Source organism: Fusarium subglutinans, assembly GCF_013396075.1.
Source record: "Fusarium subglutinans strain NRRL 66333 chromosome Unknown NRRL66333_c0000125, whole genome shotgun sequence".
NCBI classification, from domain to species: Eukaryota; Fungi; Ascomycota; class Sordariomycetes; order Hypocreales; family Nectriaceae; genus Fusarium; species Fusarium subglutinans.
The window spans coordinates 38,937-65,200 of record NW_023502188.1 but is presented as its reverse complement, the minus strand read 5'-3'; the positions used below and the strand labels follow the sequence as shown (position 1 = coordinate 65,200).

General features: G+C 49.4%; 7 protein-coding genes across 7 annotated transcripts; 3 read left to right on the top strand and 4 right to left on the bottom strand.

Moving 5' to 3' along the window:
* Nucleotides 1-27: 27 nt before the first annotated feature.
* On the bottom strand, nt 28-1,657 carry FSUBG_8828 (septin aspE; the record flags this gene model as incomplete). The annotated part of the gene is made up of 2 exons (XM_036687275.1): nt 28-1,129; nt 1,191-1,657. 2 exons carry the CDS (start codon nt 1,655-1,657, stop codon nt 28-30), a joined length of 1,569 nt encoding a protein of 522 aa, XP_036535668.1.
* A 3,161-nt stretch (nt 1,658-4,818) lies between these two features.
* Nucleotides 4,819-6,777, bottom strand: FSUBG_8827 (atypical ABC1 ABC1-B kinase; the record flags this gene model as incomplete). Its single annotated transcript, XM_036687274.1, has 2 exons — nt 4,819-6,034; nt 6,086-6,777. 2 exons carry the CDS (start codon nt 6,775-6,777, stop codon nt 4,819-4,821), a joined length of 1,908 nt encoding a protein of 635 aa, XP_036535667.1.
* Nucleotides 6,778-9,630: 2,853 nt separating this feature from the next.
* FSUBG_8826 (palI) lies at nt 9,631-11,816 on the top strand (the record flags this gene model as incomplete). The annotated part of the gene is made up of 3 exons (XM_036687273.1): nt 9,631-9,820; nt 9,883-11,239; nt 11,288-11,816. 3 exons carry the CDS (start codon nt 9,631-9,633, stop codon nt 11,814-11,816), a joined length of 2,076 nt encoding a protein of 691 aa, XP_036535666.1.
* Nucleotides 11,817-13,734: 1,918 nt separating this feature from the next.
* FSUBG_8825 (uncharacterized protein) lies at nt 13,735-15,339 on the top strand (the record flags this gene model as incomplete). Its single annotated transcript, XM_036687272.1, has 1 exon — nt 13,735-15,339. One exon carries the CDS (start codon nt 13,735-13,737, stop codon nt 15,337-15,339), a length of 1,605 nt encoding a protein of 534 aa, XP_036535665.1.
* Nucleotides 15,340-16,803: 1,464 nt separating this feature from the next.
* Nucleotides 16,804-18,154, top strand: FSUBG_8824 (ethanolaminephosphotransferase; the record flags this gene model as incomplete). Its single annotated transcript, XM_036687271.1, has 2 exons — nt 16,804-17,111; nt 17,170-18,154. The coding sequence occupies 2 exons, from the start codon at nt 16,804-16,806 to the stop codon at nt 18,152-18,154; spliced, it is 1,293 nt and encodes a 430-aa protein (XP_036535664.1).
* Nucleotides 18,155-18,935: 781 nt separating this feature from the next.
* On the bottom strand, nt 18,936-20,167 carry FSUBG_8823 (bZIP transcription factor (Fcr3); the record flags this gene model as incomplete). Its single annotated transcript, XM_036687270.1, has 3 exons — nt 18,936-19,440; nt 19,572-19,852; nt 20,042-20,167. 3 exons carry the CDS (start codon nt 20,165-20,167, stop codon nt 18,936-18,938), a joined length of 912 nt encoding a protein of 303 aa, XP_036535663.1.
* A 3,508-nt stretch (nt 20,168-23,675) lies between these two features.
* On the bottom strand, nt 23,676-25,548 carry FSUBG_8822 (aspartyl-tRNA synthetase; the record flags this gene model as incomplete). Its single annotated transcript, XM_036687269.1, has 3 exons — nt 23,676-23,909; nt 23,964-24,407; nt 24,478-25,548. 3 exons carry the CDS (start codon nt 25,546-25,548, stop codon nt 23,676-23,678), a joined length of 1,749 nt encoding a protein of 582 aa, XP_036535662.1.
* Between the last annotated feature and the right edge of the window lie 716 nt (nt 25,549-26,264).

Below are 26,264 nucleotides of genomic sequence, written 5' to 3'. Positions count from 1 at the left end.
GTGGGTGCTGACTTGAATAAACAGCATTCATCGATGACGATAGGGGACATCCCTCTGCTTGAGTCGGTTCGTTCTCCATCCCTCGTACCACTGTTCTCGACTAGCTTCACGTAGCTCGGCACGCCATTCGCTGAAAACAGCCTCTTTCAGACGTTGAAAGTCACAGTGCTCTTCATTGTAAGGATCAGCAAAACCCCACGGGAACTGTCGGCCAATGACACCTGGCTCGTACAGATCCGGACTGATGATGGAAAGTGGCAGGAAAGGGATCTCATCTTCCTTTTCTTTGGCCTCTTCTTGTGCTCTATGTCGTCGAATGGAGCTGGTGGACAGTCTCTTGGAGCTTGGAGACGCCGCTGGGCTTTCTCGATGGCCCTGTAGTGGGAATTCCTGGCTTTCAGGAGTTTGAGCACCACCGCGTTCGTGTCCGGCCTCATCTTCCTCCTCATCCTCCTCGGCAATCCTTTCAGAAGTAACACTACTCTCATCCTCATCATCAAGGCCAAGTGCCTCCAAGGGATCTAGGCCCGATTTCTTGATGCTGTCCCAAACGCTTCGTTTGAGAACGTTCATATGCTTGGTGGTAATGGTGTCAGCCTTGGCAATGACTGGGATCACAGTAGTCTTGCCCTGGAGCGTACGCAGGACCTGCAAATCAAGGTCTTCATCCAGACTCCCTAGCACACGCGCGCCAAGGTGTCCGTTTTGCTGACCATTGATAGCTGGGTTCCTCGCGGATGCAATGTTGCGATCCAACCGAGAAGGATCAAGGACAAGGAAGGTCGCGTGAATGTGGGTGTCTTGCACACCAGGGGAGCGTACAACCTTCATTTCCTCTGCAAAGGTTTCCTCAAACTTGCTTTCAAGAAATGCGGACATTTCCCTAAGTTGAAGGTCGACTACATTCTTCTCTAGGCCTTCTGAGTCCCAGATGGTGAGACCAACGCGCTCCCCGTCAATCTCAGTTTCGAGGTAGTGTGGAATAAAGTTTCCAGAGGGGGTGTTGCGATTCTGCGGCACTTCGTCATCACCCTTCTTGGCTCGTTTCTTGGGTGGAAGAGCGAGCGCTGTTTTGAGAAACTCAAGAAAGGATGTTTTGCCAGAGTTACGAGTACCAATGACGAGAATACTGGTTTTCGTGTTAGCACACGACTAATAAACAAATTGAAATACATTGGTTAGAAACTCACTTCAAAGGCGTCGGGTCCTTTCGTCTGCGAACACGACGAGGACTGTTGACCGTGCTAATAGCACTACTAGCATAGCTGTAGCGGCCACGGTTTGTCATGCTTTCTGTTCTGGCATATGGATCAAAACCACCGTTGGGCAACGGCGGAACAGGGACGGCAGCATGTGCAGCAGCGCCATATCCCCGAGGATATTCTGCTGAAGGCCGAATAGCAGTGTAATCTGCTGATCGAGGAACGTTGGCTGGTGACTCGGGGCGCAACTCGGGGCCAAAGGATTTCGATAATTGTTCAGAATGGTTGGCGAATTCGGGCAGCTTAGGAGCAATGCGCGTCGAGGCCTGGCGCTGTCGTTCAAGCTCAGCCTCCCTAAGGGCTTGCGCCTTACGACCACCTTTGCCTAGATCGCCACTTTTGCTGCGTCGGAGTAACATGCCGAAACTGGTACGGCGAGGCTGCTCGTTGTTCATCCTCTGAGGGATCGATCATGAAAAGGAAGAGAGTCGCGGCCAAGAGACGGCAAATCAGAAGATGAGTGGGCGGCGCGAGAAGGACGGTGCGGAGCACGTGGAAGCAGCGGGGGGTCCTAAGATGGCAGGATGGGGAGCAAAAACTAAATGGGCGACTTTAGTTCAAGTCGAGAACAACCTAAATGACAATGGATCGGAGTGGAGGAAACGGGAACGATCGAGACGGAAGGTGGATGGGCATACGATAGTGGGCGGTCTTGGTTGATAGTTCAAAATGTCCAAGCGAGTGGGCGGCACGAGGCAGCTGGCTACAACAACTTCGTAGACGGACAATCAGCAGATGTCAACTGAACAAACATTGACTGATCTTCACGTGCCCTCTATCAACGACAGCCCTTTCCAAATAACTATTGGGGAGCAGAAAGGGGGATCTGTACAATGGAGGGAAGTGATGCGGTTGATGGATTAGTACCTACCTGAGGTATAGAGCGCGTGTACCAGGTGTGGAGAGCCGCCAGTGCCAGTAGTGGGTGTAAGAGATCAGTGGAGAGTGTTTGAGAGTTTGAGTCTCCGAATGAAGGTTGAGGCGTTCGTTTAGTTTGCAAAGGGGGAGATGAGCTGGACGACGTGTCTTGCCTGGTCTTTCCCGACGTTGATTCGTAGCCTTGAGATGAGATGGAAACAGGATTGATGCGCGTCTGCAGAGTCGGACGCTTTTGGGGGAGTTATTTACCAGGGGTGGCTCAGGCTCGTTTCGAGTAAGATAAGGCACCTGATTGGCTATGTTGTTAAAGTTGTGGAAGGTCAAAAACGGCACTCATGGAGGTCGAGATCAAGGGCATGGATTCAATAGAGCTTAGACAACGGAATTGTGCCCAAAAGAATACCAGCCAAGGTAGTACCGACTCCGACCCTTATACATGGGCAACCACGTCTTGATGCCCAGTCGGACTGATTGCTACGTATAGACGCTGGGCATGATCCATATTACCTGACCTACAGTATCCGTACGCTTGTCGATGATATGCCCGAGACATAAGTATCATATTGCATCGCTTCAAACATTAGGGTGCACAAGCCTGGCCCAGACACACTGTGGCCTGTAGGTTTTCACATATGCCAAGCTTTCGATCAGACAGCATGCTAAGGCTTCTTTTTCCTTTTCCCCTCGTTTCAACTACCATGACTTTTACCATATCATCTAAAAGTCATCAGGATTCGCAATCCATCGGCGCATTTTGTTCTGAGACAATCCCGGATGCGGACCCTTAAAAGTGATTCGCTAACCTTCTGCAGCGCTAGCGATGGTGCAGGGTCCAAGACAATCTGACTGGACGGGGTAAGGGGCATTTAGGGGGAAGCCAATTCTGTATGAGGACTTGGCTCCGTTTATAACAGACGGTGATTATTTGTCAATTTAAAGCCGCAGTCAGTGGCCTGAACCAGAAAAGGAGCCTCTGTATCTCCCACCTGTTTTCTTCCTATACCATTGAACACCGACTGTGTCTTACAACACAGCCAACGAAGCTCCAGTCTAGCAGCGGTCCTGGCTACTGGGTCCTGGTCGCATGGTCCTTATCCTTATGAGCGGGGGCATCATGAGGTGGAGACAGTCCCGCCAATCTAACGCCACAGGCACATGGCTTTGGCTTAGACTCCAATATATTAAGTCTGTGTCTTTGTGTCTTAATTACCTGGCGTGCGGCCTTATTGCTTGCATTTTCGGATACAAGCTCAATGATCAGGACCGAATCCAGGTATATTCTTCCGTGTCCTGGTCGAATTCAAGCACAGACACAAGATATTTCTATGAGCCAACCAAAACTTGAAATCTCAACTTTTAGGCTGTATCGGATCGACCCACTGATGCAGGTACACGGCTTGTCAAGTGTCAACTAAACTGGGCTTGAGGAAGAGGTTAGTTGCCTCCACCAACTGCATACGTCGATAAGAAGCATAAAGTGTCATCCTCCCGAGCAACAAGAATACTTTGAAGGACATATAACGCCAAAACACGGGCGGTTCTTGTAGTTCTCCGTATGTATTTAGGCAAAGTGAGGTAGCTGTCTGAACAAGGAAGCTAAGTACGTAGTAGAATTGTAGTGATAGAACACAGTGGCTTTAATTGCAGGGCATCTAATGCATGTAAGCGAAGAAACAAAAGGTTTCTACTCCGTAGCGCTAGTTCATTTACCGACAGTTCCATACACCTGGTCCTACCCAACCCAAGGCCTTTTTTTTTTGGACACTGTTTCTAAAACGATGGCAACTTATTAGGTGTCACTACTTTGTTGCCTTATTTGACTAAATGCAACGCGTATGAACTTATGAAGAAGTGAACTGATGGATCCCTTACGGATACTACATCCAAGTTCCGTGCTGAGCATATCCTTGGACATCTATCAATCCTATTTCAGTAATCTCCTCCTGCGCTACATGAATCAATGAAAACGTTCATCTGTAAAGCCATTCATGTCAGACTTACCTCGATGAGCTAGGACAATGTAAGGTGTCAGTATGTGGCTATCGCCGGGCAGGACAATTGATCCAGTGATCAAGCCAAAATACGTCAACTGCAACAAGAGGAGGGCTGCCGAGGGCACACAATACTCGATTTCGAGGTGACTGCAGCTAATGGGCCGTACTCCTCCCTCAAATGTCTTCTTAGCTAGGATCGACTGTTACAGATCATTCTTCACAACTAACATGCAACGATCAGAGATTCCTATCTGGCGACCTATAGATTAACACGGGCAGTCATCCAGTCCACGTATATAGTAGTAAGTATTTATTCCCGGAAATGTCAACAATAATACACAGCTGCCTCCTGCGTTTACGCGAATCACCACTTGTACCAAATAATATATAGGAGATGAAGACAACATGCAATGGGATATTAATGCATCGTTCCATACAGTTTCTATACCAATATATTCGAGTCCAATGGTCTGGATCCCATCGTGAACTCGTTTGCCGATCTTGAGAGGGTTCTATCTTTTGACTTAGGCAAGCTCATGATGATTACCAGGCAGTACCTATCGTCGTCTATCTGTATGAACTGTACAAATTCTTGTTACATGAATGGGGAATTCGTCATAAGTTGTCGTGTACAGAGTAGTTTACATTTCCACCAGACCTATTGCAGTGGCACTGGCACTGGCTCAGCCTTCAAAAACATCATGCTGAAGCTCAATGCCAAAGTCTTGTGCGACATCCTTCATTCTTTTTTCCATTTCATCCTCCATTCCCCCTCCAAGACCCAACCACTGGCGCAGCTTAAAGATGTAGAAGGCCACATCAGAAGCTGCCATGACAGTTTTGAAGATGATATGGCGCCAGCGATTCTGAAGGCGTTGGTTCAGTGGCAACTGGGGGTCCTCGAATAGACTACGACTCGCCCACTCGCCCATCATCTTGACACGGTTGACTGGTGATCCGAGATACTGGTTGTTGCCCTGTACGATTCGCATATTGCGACCGATGAAAATCAGCTCCTGCGGCCACTTATCTTCATCTGTCAGGATCTCTCGGATGCCCTGCTTCATTCGCTTCTGCATCTCGTAATGCCGCTCAGCCGGTGTATTGCCTTTGAGATCTTTCATTATCCCATTATGCGTGCGCTTATCTCCACCCTCGTACGGCCGCAGTAATGTTGCGCTCGCGAAGAGATCTGCCGCCTTGATCCCCCATGATTCTGTCACTTGTGATATTGTTTTATTGTCGAATGTCATAAGTGCTTTCCAGAAGGTGGCGTATTCATTTCTGAACTTCGATGACATGTACACATAGAGGCCATGGTCAATAAGCACAAGCTCGGCTCGCCCATTGGGCAAACGTCTGATAAAGATGTTGCCGGGGTGCGGATCGCAGTGAACGACACCCCACTTGAAAATCTGTGCTGAGAAGAGGTCTACCATGGTCGTCATGACTTCTCGCGTGGACAGACCAAGTCCTCCACGGCCTCGTCGGCCTCGCCATAATTCCTGACGTTCTGGCTTGATGTTCTCTTGAAATGGCCTTGTCCGAAGCTCAAGTCGTGCAGCGTCAATATCAATTTGCGGGAGTGGGCGACCAGCACCAGGAGATCCATTGCTATGCCCTCCAAGCCATCGCGATGTTATGGCTTTCTTATCCCAAAGCCTCACACCCTCGATCCACTCAGTCACGAGAACTCGCTTTGTCGTAAATTCAGGATAAACCGTAGGAATGTATACTCTCCCTTTCAAGGTTTTTTCCGTATTAACAAGTTCTCGCATTTTTTCCGAATTCTTGGCCTCATTGACGAAATCAGTTTCTAGCTCAAGTCGCTCCGTGATGAAGGGGACTAGTTTATACAGTGGGAGGTCAAACCACTTGGAATAGATCCATGCGACGGTCCTGTTTTGCATTAGTACGTACGCGGGAGTTAGCTGTGTTCTTCAGGCTTACTTGAAGGCCCATAAATCCCATGATATTTGCTTGGCAATCTCGCGTTTCTGTATTTTGATAGCGACTTCGCGACCATCCGCAAGTCTCGCCCAATGGACTTGAGCAACACTTGCACTCGCTCGAGCCTTGCGCTCCATCAACCCCATTCCCTCCTTTCCTGTGAAGCTGACGCCAAAGACCTCTTCGACACTTTTCCCGAAATCTTGTCTTATCACTGCTTCGATGTCACTCCAATCGTCTTGCGGTGCATCGTCAAACATGCGACTGAACATCTTTTGGAATTCGGGGGGCAGCACAGCACTCTGCATTGCAATGGCTTGTCCGATCTTGAGATAAAGTCCACCGTTGGAACGGAGAAGGTTGAACAGCCGCTCGGCATTCCGATTATGCAAGTCCTGCACAGTCCCGCCAGTAATGGGCTGGGGTCGAAAATTCAGCTTGTAGTCGAAGGCTACAAGCAAGCCGGTTCCGAATGTATGTAGAGAGCGGCCAAAACCAGATGCGTATATCTGACGGTCCCCGAGATAAATAGTACCTCCCAATACGCATGTCAAGAGCAAGCGCCGCGCCCATCGCCGTCCCCGTCTATATTCCTTCGCGCGCCGGGGGGCACCAAGCTCCTCTGGCGACGGCGGTCGCATGGCCTGGAAAGGACCACCTGATTGTAATCTTCGCAAAGATGGTGCGAGCATTCTGGGTCGGCAGCGCATAGTGGCGCACGCCGAGTGGCCTTGCATGGCGTTGCGCAACATGCTTGGGGGATCGGTGGTGATCAACAGTCGAGTACCATGAGCAATGAGTGGAATACAGCTACGAGTCTGGATGAGGACATGGGGGAGGGAAAGGTTGAAGGAAGAGATAGAGCGAAATGCAATAATCCTCTTGCCCTATCTCCGGAGTCATTGATGACGTCCGAGATGAAAATTCCCGGATATTTCTCCCCGGAGCGGCTCGGAGAATCGGGGGGCACACGATCGCCTTCCGCAAGTCGGTACAATTTCTGGCCGATCCCCGACTCAGCCTGTGTGACGTAACTGACGTATAAACCACATAAGGTATTCGTATTGAACAAATGTCCATACGAGCTACTGAGTACCTAAGCTAGCTTGGACGCAGTGCATACTATGAGTACTATAGGTAGAAAGCTGTCTCCCAGGTACTTCGTACAGTGGAGCTTTTCCTGTTCATTGTCTTCCCCGTCGATCGTATTCACATTGTGTACATTATTGGGACTCAATTATGCCTCGAATTCGTGATAATGTCTCGGTTCTAATACCATTATTATTTTATGATTCCCTAGTTCGAAATTGTATACTTACATATAGGGATGATATACATTTAATTCTAGCCGTTGTTCTACTACGCAGATACCACGGAACGACTAGCTAGCTATAGGGTAGACATAACAGAGAGCAGGTTCAGAAATGGAAGTTGTAGCACTTTACCGAACAGTGCAAGTTAACAAAAGAGCACCGATGAAACCATAAATTATCAAACACGATTCGAAACACGAAGCCCTTGATCAGTAAGTGTATCAATGGGAAGATGAGTATGAGACTATACCCCAGTTGTCGAAACATGAAGCATTGTGCAGTGCGTTTCGTCATTGAGAAAACTATAATGAGGATGGGGCTGTAGGTAATTATAGTCAAGGCAGCTTTTACATATCGAGGATCAAAAATGCGCAAAGCATGGGCATCATCCTTTGCACAGTTTTCTCTCTTCCCTTTGCCGAGCTGGCTTGGCCGCTGGGCCTGGGTCCGAGAGGAGCATCGGCCCGTTGCATATTGATTGCGGCACAAGAGGAGGGCATGATGACTACATGGTCGGAAGCTATAGCCCCCAGGTCATGCATCTAGCCCGTCGAGATCTATTGTTAGCAGTATGCGTCGATACATATGGTGAATTAAGTCAAGATGCTAGACTGGCGACTTACCTATAGTAAGGTTAGTAGTGCTGTGACCACGAATATTCGGTCGCTAGTCTTGATATTCGTACCATCGCGGCAACTGAGACTTCAGACGTGCGTAACCACGTTGAGAAAATAATTGAGATCAAATTTCCCACAAAATGCGGAATACTACATGCATGGTACTACCATAGAAAGTTTGCTCCTGAGACTAAGTTAGCCACGTCAGTGCAAATTATCGACCTGGGTTGTTACAATGGGAAGATTGAGTGTTCGACAAAACGTTGTCTCAGATATAGCAAGGGCCGAGGCCACAAGGAAAGTTGCGCTCGTTCGAACCAAAAACACACGTTGTTTACTAGGTACATGTGTCACCCAACCAGAGAAGATTGCAAAGTCGGTGGAGTTGTATTTCTTAGCTTCATAGACTGCATAGAGATCGAGCCTAAACTGGCAGCCTAGGACAAGGATATCGAGCCAAGCACAGAAGAGACGCGATAGAGGGTTCGTACTCTACGACTGCAACCGAAAATGACGCCTGCCTTCCGACGTGGGATTGGTGGGCATGTTACAACGGTGGGGACCCACATGTGCTAGCCTCCCATTTCCCTCATGCTGTGAAATGGTGTGGTGGTGGTGGGATAAGCAGCATGACATCCATGATTGAGAAATTAAACTTGTGGCTAAGACTGTCTTATTGGCAACCTTAGTAAGTTGGCTGTTGGCGTAAACTTTGAGAATGGAGTCTTTATTTACTCCGGGTAAGAGAATTGGTTCCGGATAAAGCATGTGCTAAAGATATAACAAGTAGATCGGCAGATAAGATCAACCAAGGCATGGAATATACAAATTTCTGCAACGTCCTTTGTTAGACTGGTCTCGCGTGTATTTGGCGGAGGTCAGACGGCTGGGGCTGGCCCCCTTGTTCCTGGACCAGCGCATCGACATTCCCACTAGACTAGCTTATCTGAGATTAGCGCTCTCTGTATCCCTAGTACACTGCTAAGCCACAAAGAGCCAAGTTGGATAGACCAGAGCAAAGCACCTTGTCCGATAACACCCAAAGTCAATCCCCCTCCTCGTTGCTCAATCCAGACCACGACATTCGTTCCCAACTCATTTCTCGACCGAAGCACGGTGTCGAAACATATTGACGATAGCATTAATTGCCAAAGCCCACTGGGGCGTTCTCAGTATAATCAGGCGTCTTGGCGACCATTGTTTACTTCTTCAAGCCTACGACTTTATATCGACAACAGGACAACCCAGGTCTCGCGACTGTGCTGCATCTTGCTATATTCACCATATAGCCCCAGTTCGTACGGAGGGTCTCGGCAGAAACGCGAGAAAAAGGACAAGAACCAGACCAATTTCTTGAAGAGACATATTTTTGAAGAATTTAGGATTCGACAGCTCAACTTTACGGCCCAATATTGGCCTTGTTGATTCATTTTCCCGACAACCCTCACCCTCCCTTCGCCAATGTTATTCATCAATTAACGTTGCAGCAGAAGGGAAAAGTGAAAGAGCTACACGCTGATATATTGCCTTTCCGTCCCCGCGTCTTCGCGACGTCGGCCGCTTGCTCTGTCGTTCTCTTGTCAGTCTTGAATCGGGCGCTTAGCGCACAGTTGCCATGTTACGGCCTGGCACACCGTTGACGGTGCTGCTGTTCGCAGCTTTTGCTTTGCTCCTGTTAGCTGTTATATCAACCCCAATCATTGAAGCCATTCCACTGAGTGGCTTCGGTGGTGTAACATATGGCGTTTTTGGCTACTGCCAACAGGGCAAAGGATGTAGCGGTATCGGGGTAGGATACGACACTGGTCAGTCTACCGTGATGTTGAAACACGCTCCCTCTTTCGAGTCGTACTGATTCTTCTTTTAGCCAAACTAGTTGGAGATGATAGCCAAGCCTTCGACTTGCCATCTGGCGTTCGGAATACGCTATCTGCCATTCTTATTGTGCACCCAGTCGCGGCACTTATCACCCTTGTCATGACTATCATGGCTGCTGTGTCTCACTTTCACGCTCCCTCGCACTCGACGAGATATCTGCTCATGTTATTTATATTCCTTCTCATTGACTTCCTGGTTTGCTTGCTGGCCTTTTTGATCGACGTGCTTCTATTTGTACCACACCTAGCATGGGGATCTTACCTTGTCCTTGCTGCTACTATCCTCGTTGCCATGAGTGGGTTGGTAACTTGTGCGATGCGTCGCACTCTAGTCAGCAGGAAAGATAGGCAGCGACGTATCGCTCAGAATGCTGAAATGAGCGGCGAGAATTATTACAACAGAACTGCTCAAGATAAGACGACTGTGGAGCCTGAAGTTTCTCGACAACCGACTCTACCTACCGTGAGTGGCGGTAATGGTGTCCATGACAATCTTCCGTCCTTTACAACCTTCGAACAGAAGAGCAGAAGCGACCAAGCTAGCGAGGAAGCCATCCCTCTTACCCGCCGGACCACATCAAATCGATCTCCAGCAGCCCCTAACGAGGTGGCAAGCGTGGGTGAGGTTGCGGCCTTTAGCAGGAACCTACAGGGGCAAGGTTCTCGCGATCAGTTTGGCAACCCAATCGACAATGCTATCGACCCATATGCGATGCGGAGAGGACCTTCTCCAAGCATGAGTAATCGTGGAACAGGAGTCGGAGGAGGCTACCGCGGTGGAAGAGGGGGTCATGGTCGTGGAGGATATGATAATTATGGAGCACCAGTCCGAGGTCGTGGAGGGTATGGACCATCTGGAAGGGCTGGATATGGCCCCAGAGGAGGACGAGGAGGCTATGGACAGCCCAACCGAGGAGCTTATGCTGCAAACGGGATGAGGGGAGGTCTAAACGCCCCCCCAGGATACAACAACGGTCCTTACGATCGGAGACCGTCACCCGCTCAAAACTTTGCTCACGATGTTCAGCCGTCAGAGCCATCTAATGGATATAGCTCGACGAATCCTTCGATGCCAAGTGTGAACACTTACACTGCTTATAGCCCAGAGTCCACATTGCCTCGAGCTGAGTCGCCGCCGCCTTTGCCAGGAACCGAGCCTGCCACTGTTGGGGGTCGCGCAGTAGAAATGGATGCAACCCCAGCTGTTCAGCGTCATGACGGAGGAACCTACGGACGGCTCCGGGACAGCGACGCGGATGTTGCAGGGATGGTTGGACTCCAGCAGGGGCAGATCCCACAGCGACATGATACTTACATGAGCGAGGGAAGTAAATATAGCACTGATGAGTATGGTTCCCGCTCATGATTTCTCCACGATGCTGACCAGATGACCAGGCAATATGTTCCGCCCCGTTCAGGATGGGCTCAGGGCGATGGCAGAAATTCACCCCGGGCCCCGTCACCTCTGGTAACTGGTCAACCAAGAGCTGAACTAACTGAAAGAAGGACGCCGCCTGTTGTCCAACAGCCTGTGGCCGCTGGGAACAGCAACTATTATGAAGATGTTGATCCTCGTTTCGCCTCCGATGCACCACCCGCAAGTAATAACCTTCAGCCGCCCCCTATTGAGCCTATATACGAGGATATTCATGCCAATAATGCGGGGACTCGAAGCCCTGCCGAGTCCGAGCATTCAACATTCACCTCCATATCCCAGCGTGGGATCAACCCACGTTGGAACCCCAACCCCAACCCGCCACCGCTACCGTACCAACAAGGAACCCCTCATCGCCGACCAGCACATCAACAACAGCAGCGTCAAGACATGCTATTAGATACCCCCGACTTTCAATTGCCTAGTTCACGGACTGGACGAGGCCCTGGACTGGTACCTGGAAGCGCATACCCGCCTGGCGGTTTCTAGTGAATCTGCCTAGTGAGCTTCTATGATAGTACCATGGTCACCAGATTGGGTTATTTCTAATATAAACCCGACCCTTCTCCTGTTGTTCGGGTGTTCATATCTTTCAATTCTTCTTATTACGGCCGTATGCCTGAAGGCACAATTGTCTCTTAGACTAATCTAGTGTCTTATTGTTGGTTAACTGTAACAACTGTGTTGGTTTACCGTTCTTCATCCTTTGTGTATTACATTCCTTGAAACGTACATTTTTTGTTTCTTTTACTTTGATGTCATGGAGATCAGGCACAGTTTCGTCTCATGCCTGACACATTCTTGTACCTTATTATTGGTGTTTTGTCTTTGGCTATAGCGCAGGACGCCGTGATTCCTGACTTGGTAGTTATCGCATGACAAGCCACGTCTGATGTCAACGGAATCCACATCGTCTTGAACGGAGGGCGTGCTGCCAGCAAGGTTGTTGATTTGATTGATTGATTGGTTGTTTGATTGATGGAAAGAAAGAAGGAAAGGAAATACAACGTGACAATGAGCCTCTGTAGGTAAAAGTGGTCCCTGAGGGTACGTTAATTGAGATGAATGGGAGGAGGGAATAAATATATAAGTATACATCTTCGTTTAGAGGAAGAATAATGAAGTATCAACCGAATTGGGTTCTTCTATATATAAGTCGTGGACCCTCAACTGAACTTGGGCAATCAATCGTCTTTGTTTGCATTCGAGAATTGCATGGCAAACCGCGACTTGATGCTGCCGCTTGCGCAAGCAATCGCTACCTACGGTATCTGACCAGCTAGCGTAGGTAGGTATTCACCGTCATGCACATTGAATTCATCAAGTCGCGTAGGTCCATTCACCGTCAAGACCATTCAGAGTACACCCTAGGTAGGCTCGAGTATGTGACTCGAGCTGAAAGAACAACCGGCCCAGAGCCTTTCTCTAAAGTTGGCTGGCAGACAGACTCAGACCTCAGTTTGTTATGGCAAACGGTACTATAGTACCTACCTGCCTGCCACTTTATATTGGATGGTCCTCGCGCTTTTGTTTATTAGCGTCGCCTTTCATAAAGCGCTTGCATCGCGATGATGCATCCTGACACTGGCAGTCACTGTTACCTAGTCTTGGTAATGAATGGCACAAGGGGACAGAGAATCCGAGTGCCTCTGCAGCCACCACAAGCGTTACAAATTGAATGAGGCAATTGATTTGCCTTTGCTTACCTACTCATGACACTGAGTGAAGAAGAAAATTATGACATTCTGCACATTCTACCAAAAAGAAGCATTAGCACCAAGCCTACAAAGCCGGGTAAATACCCAACCTTCATCCTAACTCATACATATCTTAAACTTTTGGATCTTGTGGCCAAGTGTTTCGCCGGATTTCTTTGTATGTTCCTCCATTTACATACAGTTTTGGTATATGGCACCTTCCTGCTCTTGCGAGTTGCGTAGCGCGGGCTGGAGTTAAGAAGGAAGGCGCGTACCCTCAATCTTCCCTGGAGTGCTTCTTGCCAGCACCACAACCGACACACTTCTTCCTCCCTCCCTCCCTCCCCGACTCCCTCTTTAATCCCGTTTTCCTACCCTTAACTTCGGTTTTATTTCTCGAGCCTGATTCTCTCCACAAGGTCGATCACTTGGGTCAAAGTGATGGCAAAGGTGTGAAATCCCACTCGTTCTTAAACTAGGTATCTTATACTGCACTACGCATATTGGCCACCTCTGTATTTCTACAGTCCTTCTCACACTTTTGCAGAAGCATCATTCTGCTAGATATCCCCACGAACTCATCTGCATCCACACTCAGACAGATCTGGACCATCTAGCAAACCAAATCTAAAAGGCACCTTCCTTGAATCTCAGAGATACTGATCGTCCTTACCACCTCTGGTGAACAAGATATATCGAGCTGAGCCAGCATGGAGGACTTGTCTTCCCCCATCAGCATCGCTTCGTCTACCCCAACTGGTCCAACTTCGGCTTCAAAAGTCACTTACACCACTGCTGGCACCCCGTACAATCCTAGCACTTCTCAGCCACTGCAACCGCCTGCCCGACGAGGTCGCTCTCTCAAGTGGCCTGCCGGTCTCCCTGCAGCTGGGTTATCTCTGCTTCCCAAATCTGTTCTTGCCACTCTGCCCCTCAAAGCTGGATCACGGTCATCGACTCTTCAGCAGTTCAGCCCTCAGACGCCCTACGACAGAACATCCAGCCCCTTGGACGATAAAGACCACAGATGTATCAACATGTCCGCTCAAGTACCCCGAATCGTGCCTTCTGCGACCCCGTCGCCGCTTGCGTCCCTTTTCTCCGAAGCTGAACAAGACACGCTTACCGACGTTGACGCAAGTGAGGAAAGCGACGAAGAGTGCGAACTTGGCATGGACCCGTTGATGAATATGACAGTAAAGTCTCTTCACAACCTGGCTTCTTACCCAAACCCCAATCAGAAGCGAGCTCAGAAAGCCCTTCTTCGGGGGCTCAAACCGGCCCTAGGCCTGAAGACGACAACCCGTGTTGACGAGCCTTTGGCTCCCATTACTCATTCCTTTGGACTCCAAGATGCGTCCAACAACAACAACAACGCGCTGCCAAGTGTGTTACAGCCGCCACAGGCAGAGAACACTGCCCTCGGAAGATCTTTCGATGACGCATTCTGGAATTCCCAGGCCAATGAGTCACCCATCATTCCCCTTGGCTCATCCCGGAGCTTCAATCGCGCAGTTGGCAGCAATACCGCGCGTGCTCCTGGTATCATGGCTCCTGGTGCCGGTGCTCCACGGCCTTTGACTGCCGGACCCCCTGGTCAACGCCAATATCGACCATCGACCTTCGAGTCAACTTTCAAAGCACTCCACACAAACATACCAAGCCAAGATGTCAAGCAAGACGAAGACGAAGACGTTCTTATCATTACTCGACAGACCCTACGACAGGCAGGTATCAGTAACAACAGCCTAGCACAGAATATGCCGTCGTTTGAAGCGACTGCCTCACAGGCTTCACATATCGCAGAGGGTTTGGAGGGGTTGTCTGCCAATTACAAAAGCACCCGGTCAAGTGCACCCGCAACCGCCGCGACGCGAGGCTCCCAGTATCCTGCGAGAGGAGCGCCATCCTGGGGCTTAGACACTGCGACGACATCTGCATGCTGGACATCATCGCCTGAGCTCAGCCAGTCTCGATACACATCGGGACCTAGATTCAGGGCACCAAAGGAACTTCAGGCCTACAACAATAAGATCAATCACGCCTGGTACTACGGAGCCGATTTCCTAGTAGCTACACCAAGCGAGATCGCTTTGCAGGTTCAGCCTCCCAAGGGAAAGGGGCAGTTTGGTGCAATTGGGGATGGCCGTCCGTCGAAGAGAGGTGAATTCCATCGCCGAATGGAAATTGAAGACGCCAATCGCATGTCAGTAGCAGACCATGCTCGCCCACTGTTCAATATGGCACATGCAAACGTGCAGCAGTTCATTGAAGGCGAGTGGAACAAGAGCCAGGAACGTGCTACGGTACTCTAGGCAACCAAGTAGAGGCTGCTAGTCAGGGCGGAGGTGATTGGCGATGAGTATGAAATTTCTCATACGATGCCCTATACACGACGGCATGGAATAGTTTCTGAGAAAAAGTATGTGGACGATGGCGGCCTTGCGTGACTGTTGCAGGGCAGGAAGGTTGGATGCTTTTTGGGATGGGCTCTGACGGAAGCCAGTCACGATGTGAGCGGCGATGTTTATACTTAGAAGAAACAACGGCCAAGCAAATGTATTTCGGCCGGTTTACAACGTTGGCAGTATAGAAAGAACGGGTAACTTAGTAGTCCGTAGCCGGCATGCGAAAACGGAATATGATGAACAATTATCATACTTGCAACGGGAGCGTTGACCCTTCTTGTGACTAGTGTGCAGCTGGTTACAACATGATCCACAGTTATGAGCTACTTGAGCCAAACTTTTTCTTCTCAAAAGGATTACGAGAGTTAGGAACAGAAGTATGTTGATATATATATACAGGCGTAGTAGCCAGAAATTTTAATCTTACTATATGTTGTATAACAAACATCACTGAAAACAAGCTCACGATCAAGAAAGTTCGATAGTCTAACTCGTGATGGTAAATCCCGTACTTGACTTGTCATGGGGTGTTGAATACCTTACCTATACTTGGCGCATGGCCGTGGTGGCACATGTCAGAAAGTGACAGTTACCAACATTGTTCTTGGATATGTTGCCTCTTTAAGCTAGCACCAACTTTAGTTTGAAGAGAAGATGAAGACAATTGAAGGAGAACGTGAGTGGGTCTCATGACGTTCGTAAGGGGCCTTGATTTTTTGGGAATCTTATGTACTAAGGTACAGAGTACTCCGTAGACTACATAATTTCCTTTCGGCAGATAACAAGTAATGGGACTCAAGAGCTGGAAAAGGCCGAAGTTGCAGTTGTGGAGATGCTATGTTATGTCATTTCGAAATACCTAGTTAGACTGTATTTCGGAGACTGACACAAGATTTGGTGCCAGATAGTGTCTGCTCCAACCCTCTTTACAGGACGGAGGTAGGTCGGTAGGTACCTACCCTACCTTACCTACTAAGCTATAGGTACCTAGATCGCGTTGGTGTTTCTTCGGCCCACTCTTTTTTACTACTGGCCTCTTTTCCCTTCTGTCCTTTACCAAGTTCAAGTCTCTTGATTGCATCCTCTTCCCTTCTTTCTGGGTACCGGTCCTGAACTGCAACCATTGCTTGCTACCTATTCTCTGGCTCTTCATTACTGCGAGAATCCGGTTTTCTGCGCGCGTTAACGCACGAACCAACAAGAGAGAGGATACAAGTGCAAAGCGGGAATTGGACGAGAAACCTAGGTTTTACCCACTCCAACGAGAAAAGGCCACAACACCAATCGATCGCTCTGCAAGCCAGCCGGAGCACAAAACCGAGAACAAACAACTTTCGCGACAAATTTAAACAAACGAGATACAATACAACGATGGTCTACGTACGGCAAAAGGAGCTCCCCGCGCTCCGTGAGTACAAATACTCTGGTGTCGACCATTCACTGCTTTCCAAATATGTTCTAAAGCCCTTCTACACGAAATTCGTCATCAATTGCTTCCCGATGAGCATGGCACCGAACCTGATCACTCTGACGGGCTTTTCATTCGTCGTTGCAAACTTCTTGACGCTGCTGTGGTATACTCCCACTCTTGACCAAGATTGCCCCCCCTGGGTGTATTATTCTTGGGCACTGGGCTTGTTCCTATATCAAACGTTCGATGCTGTGGACGGAACTCAAGCGTAAGCGTATTACAATCGTATTTGCCGTGTATTGAATTTGTGCTGACAAAACGGCTAGGCGCCGAACTCGGCAATCCGGACCTCTGGGCGAACTCTTCGATCACGGTGTAGATGCTTGTAATACCTCGCTTGAGGTCCTTCTTTTTGCTGCTTCTCAGAATATGGGACAGAGCTGGCAGACTGTGGCAGTCTTGTTCGCATGTGAGTTAACACTGGCGGTTCTGTTGGGATGCGACGATGCTGACTTGCTAGCCCTCTTGACCTTTTATGTTCAGACATGGGAGACTTATCACACGAAAACTCTCACTCTTGGTATCGTCAACGGACCCGTCGAGGGCGTCCTTGCGATCGTCCTGGTCTTCGTTTTCACTGGATACGTTGGGGGTGCTCATTTCTGGCAACAGAGCATGTTCCATACCGTCGGTGTGCCTTCCACCATTGGCATCCCATCTTTCATCTACAACCTCACCTTTACCGAGTGGTATCTTATTCAGGGCAGTATTGTTCTTGTCTTCAACACTGTCGAGTCTTCACTCAACGTCATCCGCGCTCGACGTGCCCATGGTGATCGTTCTCGAGGTGCGCTCCTCGGTCTTGTGCCTTTTTTCAGCATCTGGTCTATGGTGGTTGCCTACCTTTATCTCCAACCCAAGATCCGCGAATGCCATCTCATCCCGTTTGCCCTCTTCGCCGGCCTTGTCAATGCCTATAGCGTCGGACAGATGATCACTGCTCACCTTGTTCACCTGCGTTTCCCTTACTGGAACGTGCTGGGCCTGCCTCTTGCCTTTGGTGTCATCGATTCATTGGGCCCCATCTTCCAGCGTTACTTAGGGTTTGGTTGGCCCAGCGCTCTTGGTGATAATGTCTACCAAGTGGCTTTCATGTTCATGATGCTCGGAACCGCCGTCGGTGTCTACGGAAGTTTTGTCGTTGACGTAATCGTTACCATCTGCGATTACCTCGACATCTGGTGCCTTACTATTAAGCATCCTCATGTTGAAAACGAAGGCACCCAGGCCAATGGTACAAAGAAGGACTAAATGACTGATACAGACCCATGTCGATGGGTTTTCAGCGGTGCAGGGGCCCGATCCCCTGAATACAAGAGTCACATGACAAGACAAACAATTGGGCTCAAAAACAGAGACGTTGGCAGTTCCAGGTTCGAACAGAGTAACGGAAACGCTTCATGCAGGGTTGGGAATGAGTCAAGATATCTAAAGAGGGTTTAAAAGAGGGTTATCGCGATTATTACAAATATCAGGGTCGGGCATGTCTTTGATTATTCCGGTTTTCGTGTAGAAGTTTTGCATGATTTGTATGAGGAACGGGCTTGGTTCTTTCTTTTTGGAGTTCTGCAGCGTGTTTTTGCATAATGTAACTGTAGCTTATAGATGACATTTCTATGTCTGCTGCCAACTTCAACAGTATATTAATCTTTTGCGAGCCTGTACGTGTGTATGACCATATAGACCTAACGTCGTCATGGGCTAGGCTTTCAAGATCATGCAGGTCGCAGGGTTAAGAAACCTTTAATAGAAAATATTTCAACATTTTTGCAACTAAATATACTTGACTTTCCAAGATCCTATAGCATGGTCGTGCATATGGCAGACATTTGCTTGCGTGTCTTTGAAAACCAGTCCAAACTTTCTTGGGAGATATACGTAAAAACCTTGAATACAAAACGCCGCGCCAAAAAGCCCCGACGGGCGGGGTATCATCTTCCACTAAGTCTCTTTGGGCAATATACGTCAATCATAATGAAGCCATTCGTGTATCCTTTCTTCCAAATTGGCCCTTTTGCGCCTGGCCGCTCACTTAGAGAAGGTCATCGGTACCGCTCGCGACACTCTGTTCGATGGCGTTGGTGATTGAACGCTCTGAGAAAACAGGACCCTGGCCATCACATCTAGCGCAGTTCTTCAGACGCTCGCTGACATCGGCAATATCAACAAGGCCTTTCTTGAACAACTCGTGGGATATGATAAAGTCCCATGTTGCACCAGCAGCTAGGAGACGCTCACCATCGTCTGAGGTGACAATACGGTGTGAGGGCGACTTATTTGTGTGGTTCTGCAAGACGTTGGAGTAGAAGTCGGTGGGTTTGAAGCGCAGAGGCCCGGTTGCAGGCTCTGGAGAGATGGAACCATGGCTCATGCGGGATGTCGCGCGAAGGATTTCGTTCTCGGTAGATATTTTCTGGAGATCTCGCTTTAATCGTTCATTTTCAAGGGATGATTGTTGTTGAGCGGCCTCAAGGCCGGCAAGCTTCGCCTCAAGGTCTTTAACATGCTTTTCTTTCCTCTCGCGGAAGGCACGCTGCCTGTACAGTCATATGTTAGTCACGTATTAAATCATTGTCATCGATCGCATTTCGAAGTCATAGCAATGGCTTGTACAATGGGGACTTCTTGCAGAATAAAAGAACAAGGCAGGAGAGGAGAGGAGACGTACGCAGCGCGATTCTGTGCTTTCCTCCGAGACTGAGCAGGAGTTAGGTTCTCGTCCTCCTCGCTTCCCCCGCGGGCAACGGACTGCTCGTCAGGAGAGCCATTCCTTAACGAGCCTCCTTGCTGTTGATGGGCTTGGGCCTGGGAAGTATAGCCGGGAGGTGTCGGGGGGCCCGGAAAACCAGAGGCAGACTGATGAGGGTTTGCATTGAAGCCCTGGGCTGTGGTATAATCGAAAGACTGGAACTGGTCATTTTGACTGGCAGAGAGGCCGTCGTAGTTTTCCTATAGGTGCCAAAACAATATGTCAGCAAAGATGCACTAATGCCATGAGATAGACGAGATGCAGGTACAACGTTGAAGATGTGCTTGTGAGGCTCAACATTGCTAGAGTAATGCTCAGGTAAGGAAACGCTAAGGCAGGGCTGCACCGGGGGAGTGGGGGAGATCGCGGAGAAGGGGTCGTTTACTGACAGGCGGGGATGCATTGAAGTCATCGGAGCCGGCGGAATGCGAGTGTGACGGCGTCAGAGGAGGAATCGGCATGAACTGGTGATAGGGCTGAGGGTTGGCAAAGTTGTATTGCCCGGTGAAATCCATCGTGAACCTTCAGAGGCGGTGGTTGAGGTTGAGCGAAGGTTAAACGAAGCAGGTGGAGTAGAGCAGAATCGAATCGAGTAGTTCGATGGAAGTGACTGTCACCACACGAAAAGGACGAGGAGCCAGAGATGAATGAGTGTGAGCGCAAATGAACAAAGATGTGATAACTCAATGTCGGTTTGAAGAGACAGAAGCGCTTCTTGGTTAAAATAGTAGAGAAGAAGTTGAGGTTGTATGGGGGCTTGGCTCTAGGTTGGTGGATGAATTGACTGGGTGTGAACGAGGCGGGTGACGCGGGTGGGCAAAGAAGAGAGGTGGAGGTGGAGGTGCAGACCGATTGACCAAGGTGAGAGAGAGTGTGAGCCCCAAAAGCATAGAGCACAGAGCACGGGCAGGGCAGGGCAGCAGGGCAGCAGGTCCGTCGGTTGGGCTGGGTTGGTAGGGAGGTGGTACGGACGGGGCAGCAGTAGGTAGCCTTAATGAAGCATAACGTGCAATGCGTTTCACGAACGGGGGGACGGGAAAGGTTGGGCCTGGGCCCTTTTAAGAAATGGCTGAGACTCTACGATATAGGTCGAGCTAAGCGATATATGGCAAAGCTAGGTGCCAATCACGACTGACACGGCATTTGCCTTTGACGTGCATATTGGCCGTTGTGTGTTAGTCGTGCCAAGCCAGGGTCGGATATCAACATCGTGAGCTTCCTAACTCGAGCATTGCAACGAACTTCCAAACGAGAAACATTTCTGGATGATCAAAGGCCTCACAGAGGTTGTCCAGTATTACGGAAAGGGTTCCATGTCGCGTTCCAAGCTAAAGTGTCGCCTAGGAAGAGTTTCGATGGGGGAGCTGCAGCAAGGCGGCCGACGTTACTGGGCATTTTATTCGTCCCTTATTTCCTTGCCTTTACCCGCCAGCTCAGCGCTCTTCAGTTATCTCCCTGGAGCCCAATGGTTGTGCAGACGTTAAGGGCAAGTCGTGAGTTAGTCCACGAGCTTGAGGCTAGAAAAATGCGTCTCCTGCACATGCAGGCAGGGCTACCTTGAACAGCAACATTGACGCAGCACACTGATCAGCCCCCCTGACACATTGTTCTTATCGGCTGGTCTCTTGATTCCATTTCGTGAACCACCACTTTTGACCAGAACACAGTTCGTACCTAGGTAGGAAGTTTCCTGAGTTTCTGAAGTCTGTGCTACCTAGTGTCAAGTTGACATTCAATGTTAGTCAGACAACTCTCGGTTCATATATATATGACGGCCTCAGGACATGGAACAAACCACGGACGAACCTGACAAACTGACTCCACTGACAAGCGTGGTTCTAGCAAACTTCAAAGGTTCCGTCTAATGCACAATGGTAAAAAAAAAATAAATAAATAAATAAAAATAAATAAATAAAAAACGGTTGCCTGATCCTCATCGCGGTTCTCTTTCCTCCTTCTGTCCCCGAGGCCTGGTGGGTCGTTAGCGTGTAGGTAAGCAGGGTCGTCTTTCACATGGGGGTTCAAGAGGATCTGCGCTTGACATATCAAGATCGTATAAGCCAAGATAAGGTAGGTATCTAAGTACTAATCTATCTCCCTCTACCTTAACTTACCTACCTAGACGCTCCGGATTTGTTCGGGATTTAATTGACTTTGTGCAGCCCTGGCACATTGGTTTCCAGACAGTATATCCATCAATACCTAGACAACGACCTATCTCAACAACGCCTTAAATGCATCTTGCAAACCTCTAACGACCCTCTCATTCCCAGCCTTACAAGGACAACTTCTGAAGCTTCTTCGGCCCTATTTACACACGCAGCCCCGTATTTTGATCTAGTATGTTCAGCCTGGCCCAGCGCAGTCGATACAACAGACAACAACTTCATCAGGCGAAGCCACATCTGCATCCGACTCTGCTTAGTCGGCCGCCCGCCCGCCCGCATTGCCCGCCCGCTTAAGCAAGAGACCCTTAAGAGACCCCCGACTGATCCCGTAACACAATGGAGAGCTTGCGCACTAGATTTTTTCGAACGGACTCTGCTCGTTTGCACGTGGTTCGGCCAGAGTTCTGTGCTCTCTTGGCAACTTCTCCCAACCTTCGCCGGGTTTGTTTGGGGAAGATATACATAAACTCGGCCCATAGAATCCGCACATGAGAGTAAGATATTAGGGTTGGAGGGGTAATGCTACGGCGCAACTGTCGAATTGGTGTGTTCTTGATATTCGCCTTGACCTCCAGAATCGTTAGAACTGCGAGTAAGATACCTTAGTTTGGCTCCTGTACGCAAATGATATGGCAAGTACCTAGGTAGTCAGCAACCGCACCCACAGCCTGAAGACATTTGCTCCGTTTAGGTGCTTACTGACTTATCATCGCTAGCACATGGAACTCTGTGTAACCAATAATACAGTACTCAGGCGCTGCTTCGCGCATCCCCTGCTGGACCCGTCGGGTTTCTCTGTCTCCAGGGTTTGTCCTGGAATGGTCAATTCCTTGGGGGCCTAGTTACGTGGTATCCTAAGACCCTTGGTAAATGATATATGCAGTCGAAGGTCTCAATGCCCTTCCCCATGGAATAGTATCCCGACGCTTCTCTCCGGGAAATCGGACTCAGATGTTGCACCCACGATATGATAACCCAGTGTATCCATCTGGCGGGCGCAGCTTTGTGTAGGTGCATGCAAATGCAACTCCCAAGTTGTCAAACGTGGGGAGCAATCAACTTGGATCTTACGCAACCTCCGGAGCAAACCCCGTACGTAAGGTAGATCCCGCACTCGCTCACCTAAAGCCTCAAGCAGGTGGGTGGGTGCTGTTCGCCAGCCCTCTTCACCATTCCGACTTTTATCACACCTTGGATACTTACCTAGGGTGACATTGAGGCGAGAGATTGACATTTAGGTATAGACGTGTTGTCACTATACAATATCAATGGTCGGGTACCTCAGCCACTGTGCCTAGAATGTGATGAACAGATTGTTCTTGGTGCCGTTATTCCCGACTTGCACAATCATCATACTCACGTATGTGATAGGTATTGATCCACGAAGCTAATGTAAGTCAGACGGCCAGGTGGCTGACTCTTGAGGGTTAAGCGAGCCCAACTTAGTACTGCTGAAACTCAATTGATCCATTTGCGGAGTGGCTTCTTTTCAACAGACCAACCCAGCCTATCTCATAGTTACCTGGGACACTCGATTCTCACAAAGTCATTGATATTGACGTTCTGGATATGCTTGCTTCTTCCGACTCACAACGTCACACGTTACATTGAGTTTGATACAAGAGAGTCATCACGAGCTTCCAATACAATCCCGTTTTGACCTGTGTTACACAAACGGGGAACCTCTTGGCTGGAATATTCAAATCTTTTTTCTTTCTTCTTTTTCTTCTTTTTGGTCATGATCCCAGGGACTATCTGTAGTTTTATCTCTTGTTCTCCAGTCTCCCTTCCTCGTCTGAATTTTAGTAGTTCTCACATTTTAGAAATCCTACAGCTTCTAGGTAGCTTCAACTTCTTAAGGCAAGAGTCTCTTGGGTGTACGAGGATAATAGCTTGCCAAGTGCACGCTTGGAAGGTTCAAATACCACGCAACCACACGGTCCAAGCCGATACCACCGCCACCGTGAGGGGGGACACCGGCACTGCGGAAAATGTCGACATACTCCTTGATGCCTTGGCTTTTAGGGTCGATACCCTTTGTACGGATTCGTGCTTCCAGGGTTTCTGGAACGTGAATACGCTGACCACCCTGTTGAACAAGTTAGTGACGACTAGAAAAACAATATAGGAGAGTGCGCCATACAGAAAGAATCTCTTGCCCACGCATAAAGAAATCGAAGGCATTAGTAACCTTGGGGTTCTGAGGGTCCTCCAGGGCATAGAAAGGTCGAGCACCCTCAGGGAACTTGTCAAGCACGTAGAAGTCGGTGTTGTACTTTTCCCGAATAAGAGCACCCAGTGCCTTCTCCTGTGGTGTACTCATGTCCTCTTCATCAGAGACATTGCGGTACTCCTCCGGACCCTCAGCTCTAAGGAGCGCCTGACCCTCAGCGAATGTAAGGCGAACCTCCTTACCGGGCTGGGGCAAAAGAAAGTCCTCGGAAGGGTAAACTGTTCGAACAAGAGCAATCTGCTCGGCGCATCGCTCCTGAAGCCCTCGGAAGATATGAAGAAGAACCCCCTCGAGCATGTCGCGGACTTCGTGGTAATGGTCCTCGATTTCCATCTCAAGATCAAGACCGGTGAACTATTGATGAATGTCAGCGCTGTCCTCTGTGCAAGCGAGGGAGTCTGGTAGGGCAAATAGGGATATTTACTTCAGTCATGTGTCTGGGGGTGTTAGAGTTCTCGGCTCGAAATACAGGCCCGATGCACAAAACTCGCTTCCGGCCACCAGCAATCTCGTACTGCTTGTAGAATTGGGGAGATTGGGCCAAGTAAGCCTGCTTGTCAAAGTAGGGCATGCCGAACACGTTGGATCCTCCTTCAGAGGCAGCTCCGATGAGGCAGGGCGCCTCAAATTGGACAAAGTCGCGAGCTTCAAGGTACTCGACAAACAGCTTGCGAACGGCCAGCCGTACATCGGCTATGGCTTGCTGAACAGGGGCTCGCTTGTGCATAACGGGGTTGTTCAAATGAGTTGCCATGCTGGCACCAGGGACATTCTCGAGGCTTAAGTTGTCAACGCCTTCCTTGACCTCCTCCACAGGGCCTCCAGCGTCCTCATCGTCAAAGTTGGTAACAGGCCGGTTCGCAACAGCAAGACCCATGCCAAGAACTTGAGGGCCAGGGCTGATAACGTAGCACTTGGCGATATGTAGCTCGTAATTGGAGACCTTGACACTCTTGACTGGCTCCTGGGGCTTCACAACCTTAGCTTCGACAAGAATGTAGCCTTCTAGATTTAGACTACCAATCCACTTGACCATCTGCTTAGAGACGGGTGTGCCTTCGCTGCTGGCCGCAACGACACCCTGGATAGCCCAGTCGCGTTCCTCACGAAGCTCAACAAAGGCCATCTTAGCACCTTGCATGCGCGCATTCTGGATCCACGCGCGAAGCTTGATGGTCTTGCCGAGATGCTCATCACTCAGGTTTCGGAGCTTGACTCGCTCGGCGTCGATCTTGGTAAGATGAGTGGAATCTCCATAGTTGTCTTTAGCGAGGTCTTCGGTATTTCCAGAAGCAGCCTTTGCAGCAGACTGTCGGGCTTCGTGTTCAGCAGCTCGGCGTGCCTTTTCAGCTTCCTTTTTAGCCTTCGCCTCAGCCTTCTTCAATGCCTTCTTTGAGGGGCCAGCCTCTCCGCCCTCGACGGCTTCACCACTAACAGCGGGGACCTGTTCAGCGGGAGGGGCGGCAGCAGTTTTCTCAGTAGGGGCGTCAGCCATGGTGAAGTTATTCGAATATGTGTTTCGTGGGCGTTAGGTTTCGTCCTCGCGCAATCAGTTTGTGTCGGTTGACGAGGGAGGGATGATATAGAGACGCGCGATTGGAGATGTTTCGATATGACCAAAGCTCTAGGGGAGGCTCGCAACGAGACCGGACTAGAATCAGGAGATAGTAGCGACGGTGACTGTGTCGGTGGGAGAAAATAAGGTGACGCATAAAAATATGAAGTGGTGGTTGCCCATCAGTCAGGCCGTGCAGCGGGGTTCCTGCCCCGCCATACCAATCCATTTCAACTCCGGCGTCATGGTGGGGTTATCCAACCACCATCGTCTTCAACACCCGACGGGACCTTTTTAACCCCAGCCAGCATTTTGATCCAAAGAAAATGCCATCTGAACGATTGGTTTGTTTTTAGTGCCCATATACACAAAGACCACAAGCCCCAGGCTCAAATTAGCAACTATTCATATTAAGTTTATCATACATCTCTCCAATGTCCCATCCTGTATTCTGACGAAACCATTTCCGTTCAGCATCGCGGAACTGGATGACACTGACGGGATGTACCCGTTGTGGAAAGAGATTCGCTTCGTCCTGGGCCTCCATCGCCTCGCTTGTCTTGCCTTGCCAACTCCTAAACGCCGGCACGAAAGAAATCCTGGATGATATGATATGCAACCTAAACACTAACGTCGCCACCCCTTTCAACCCCACA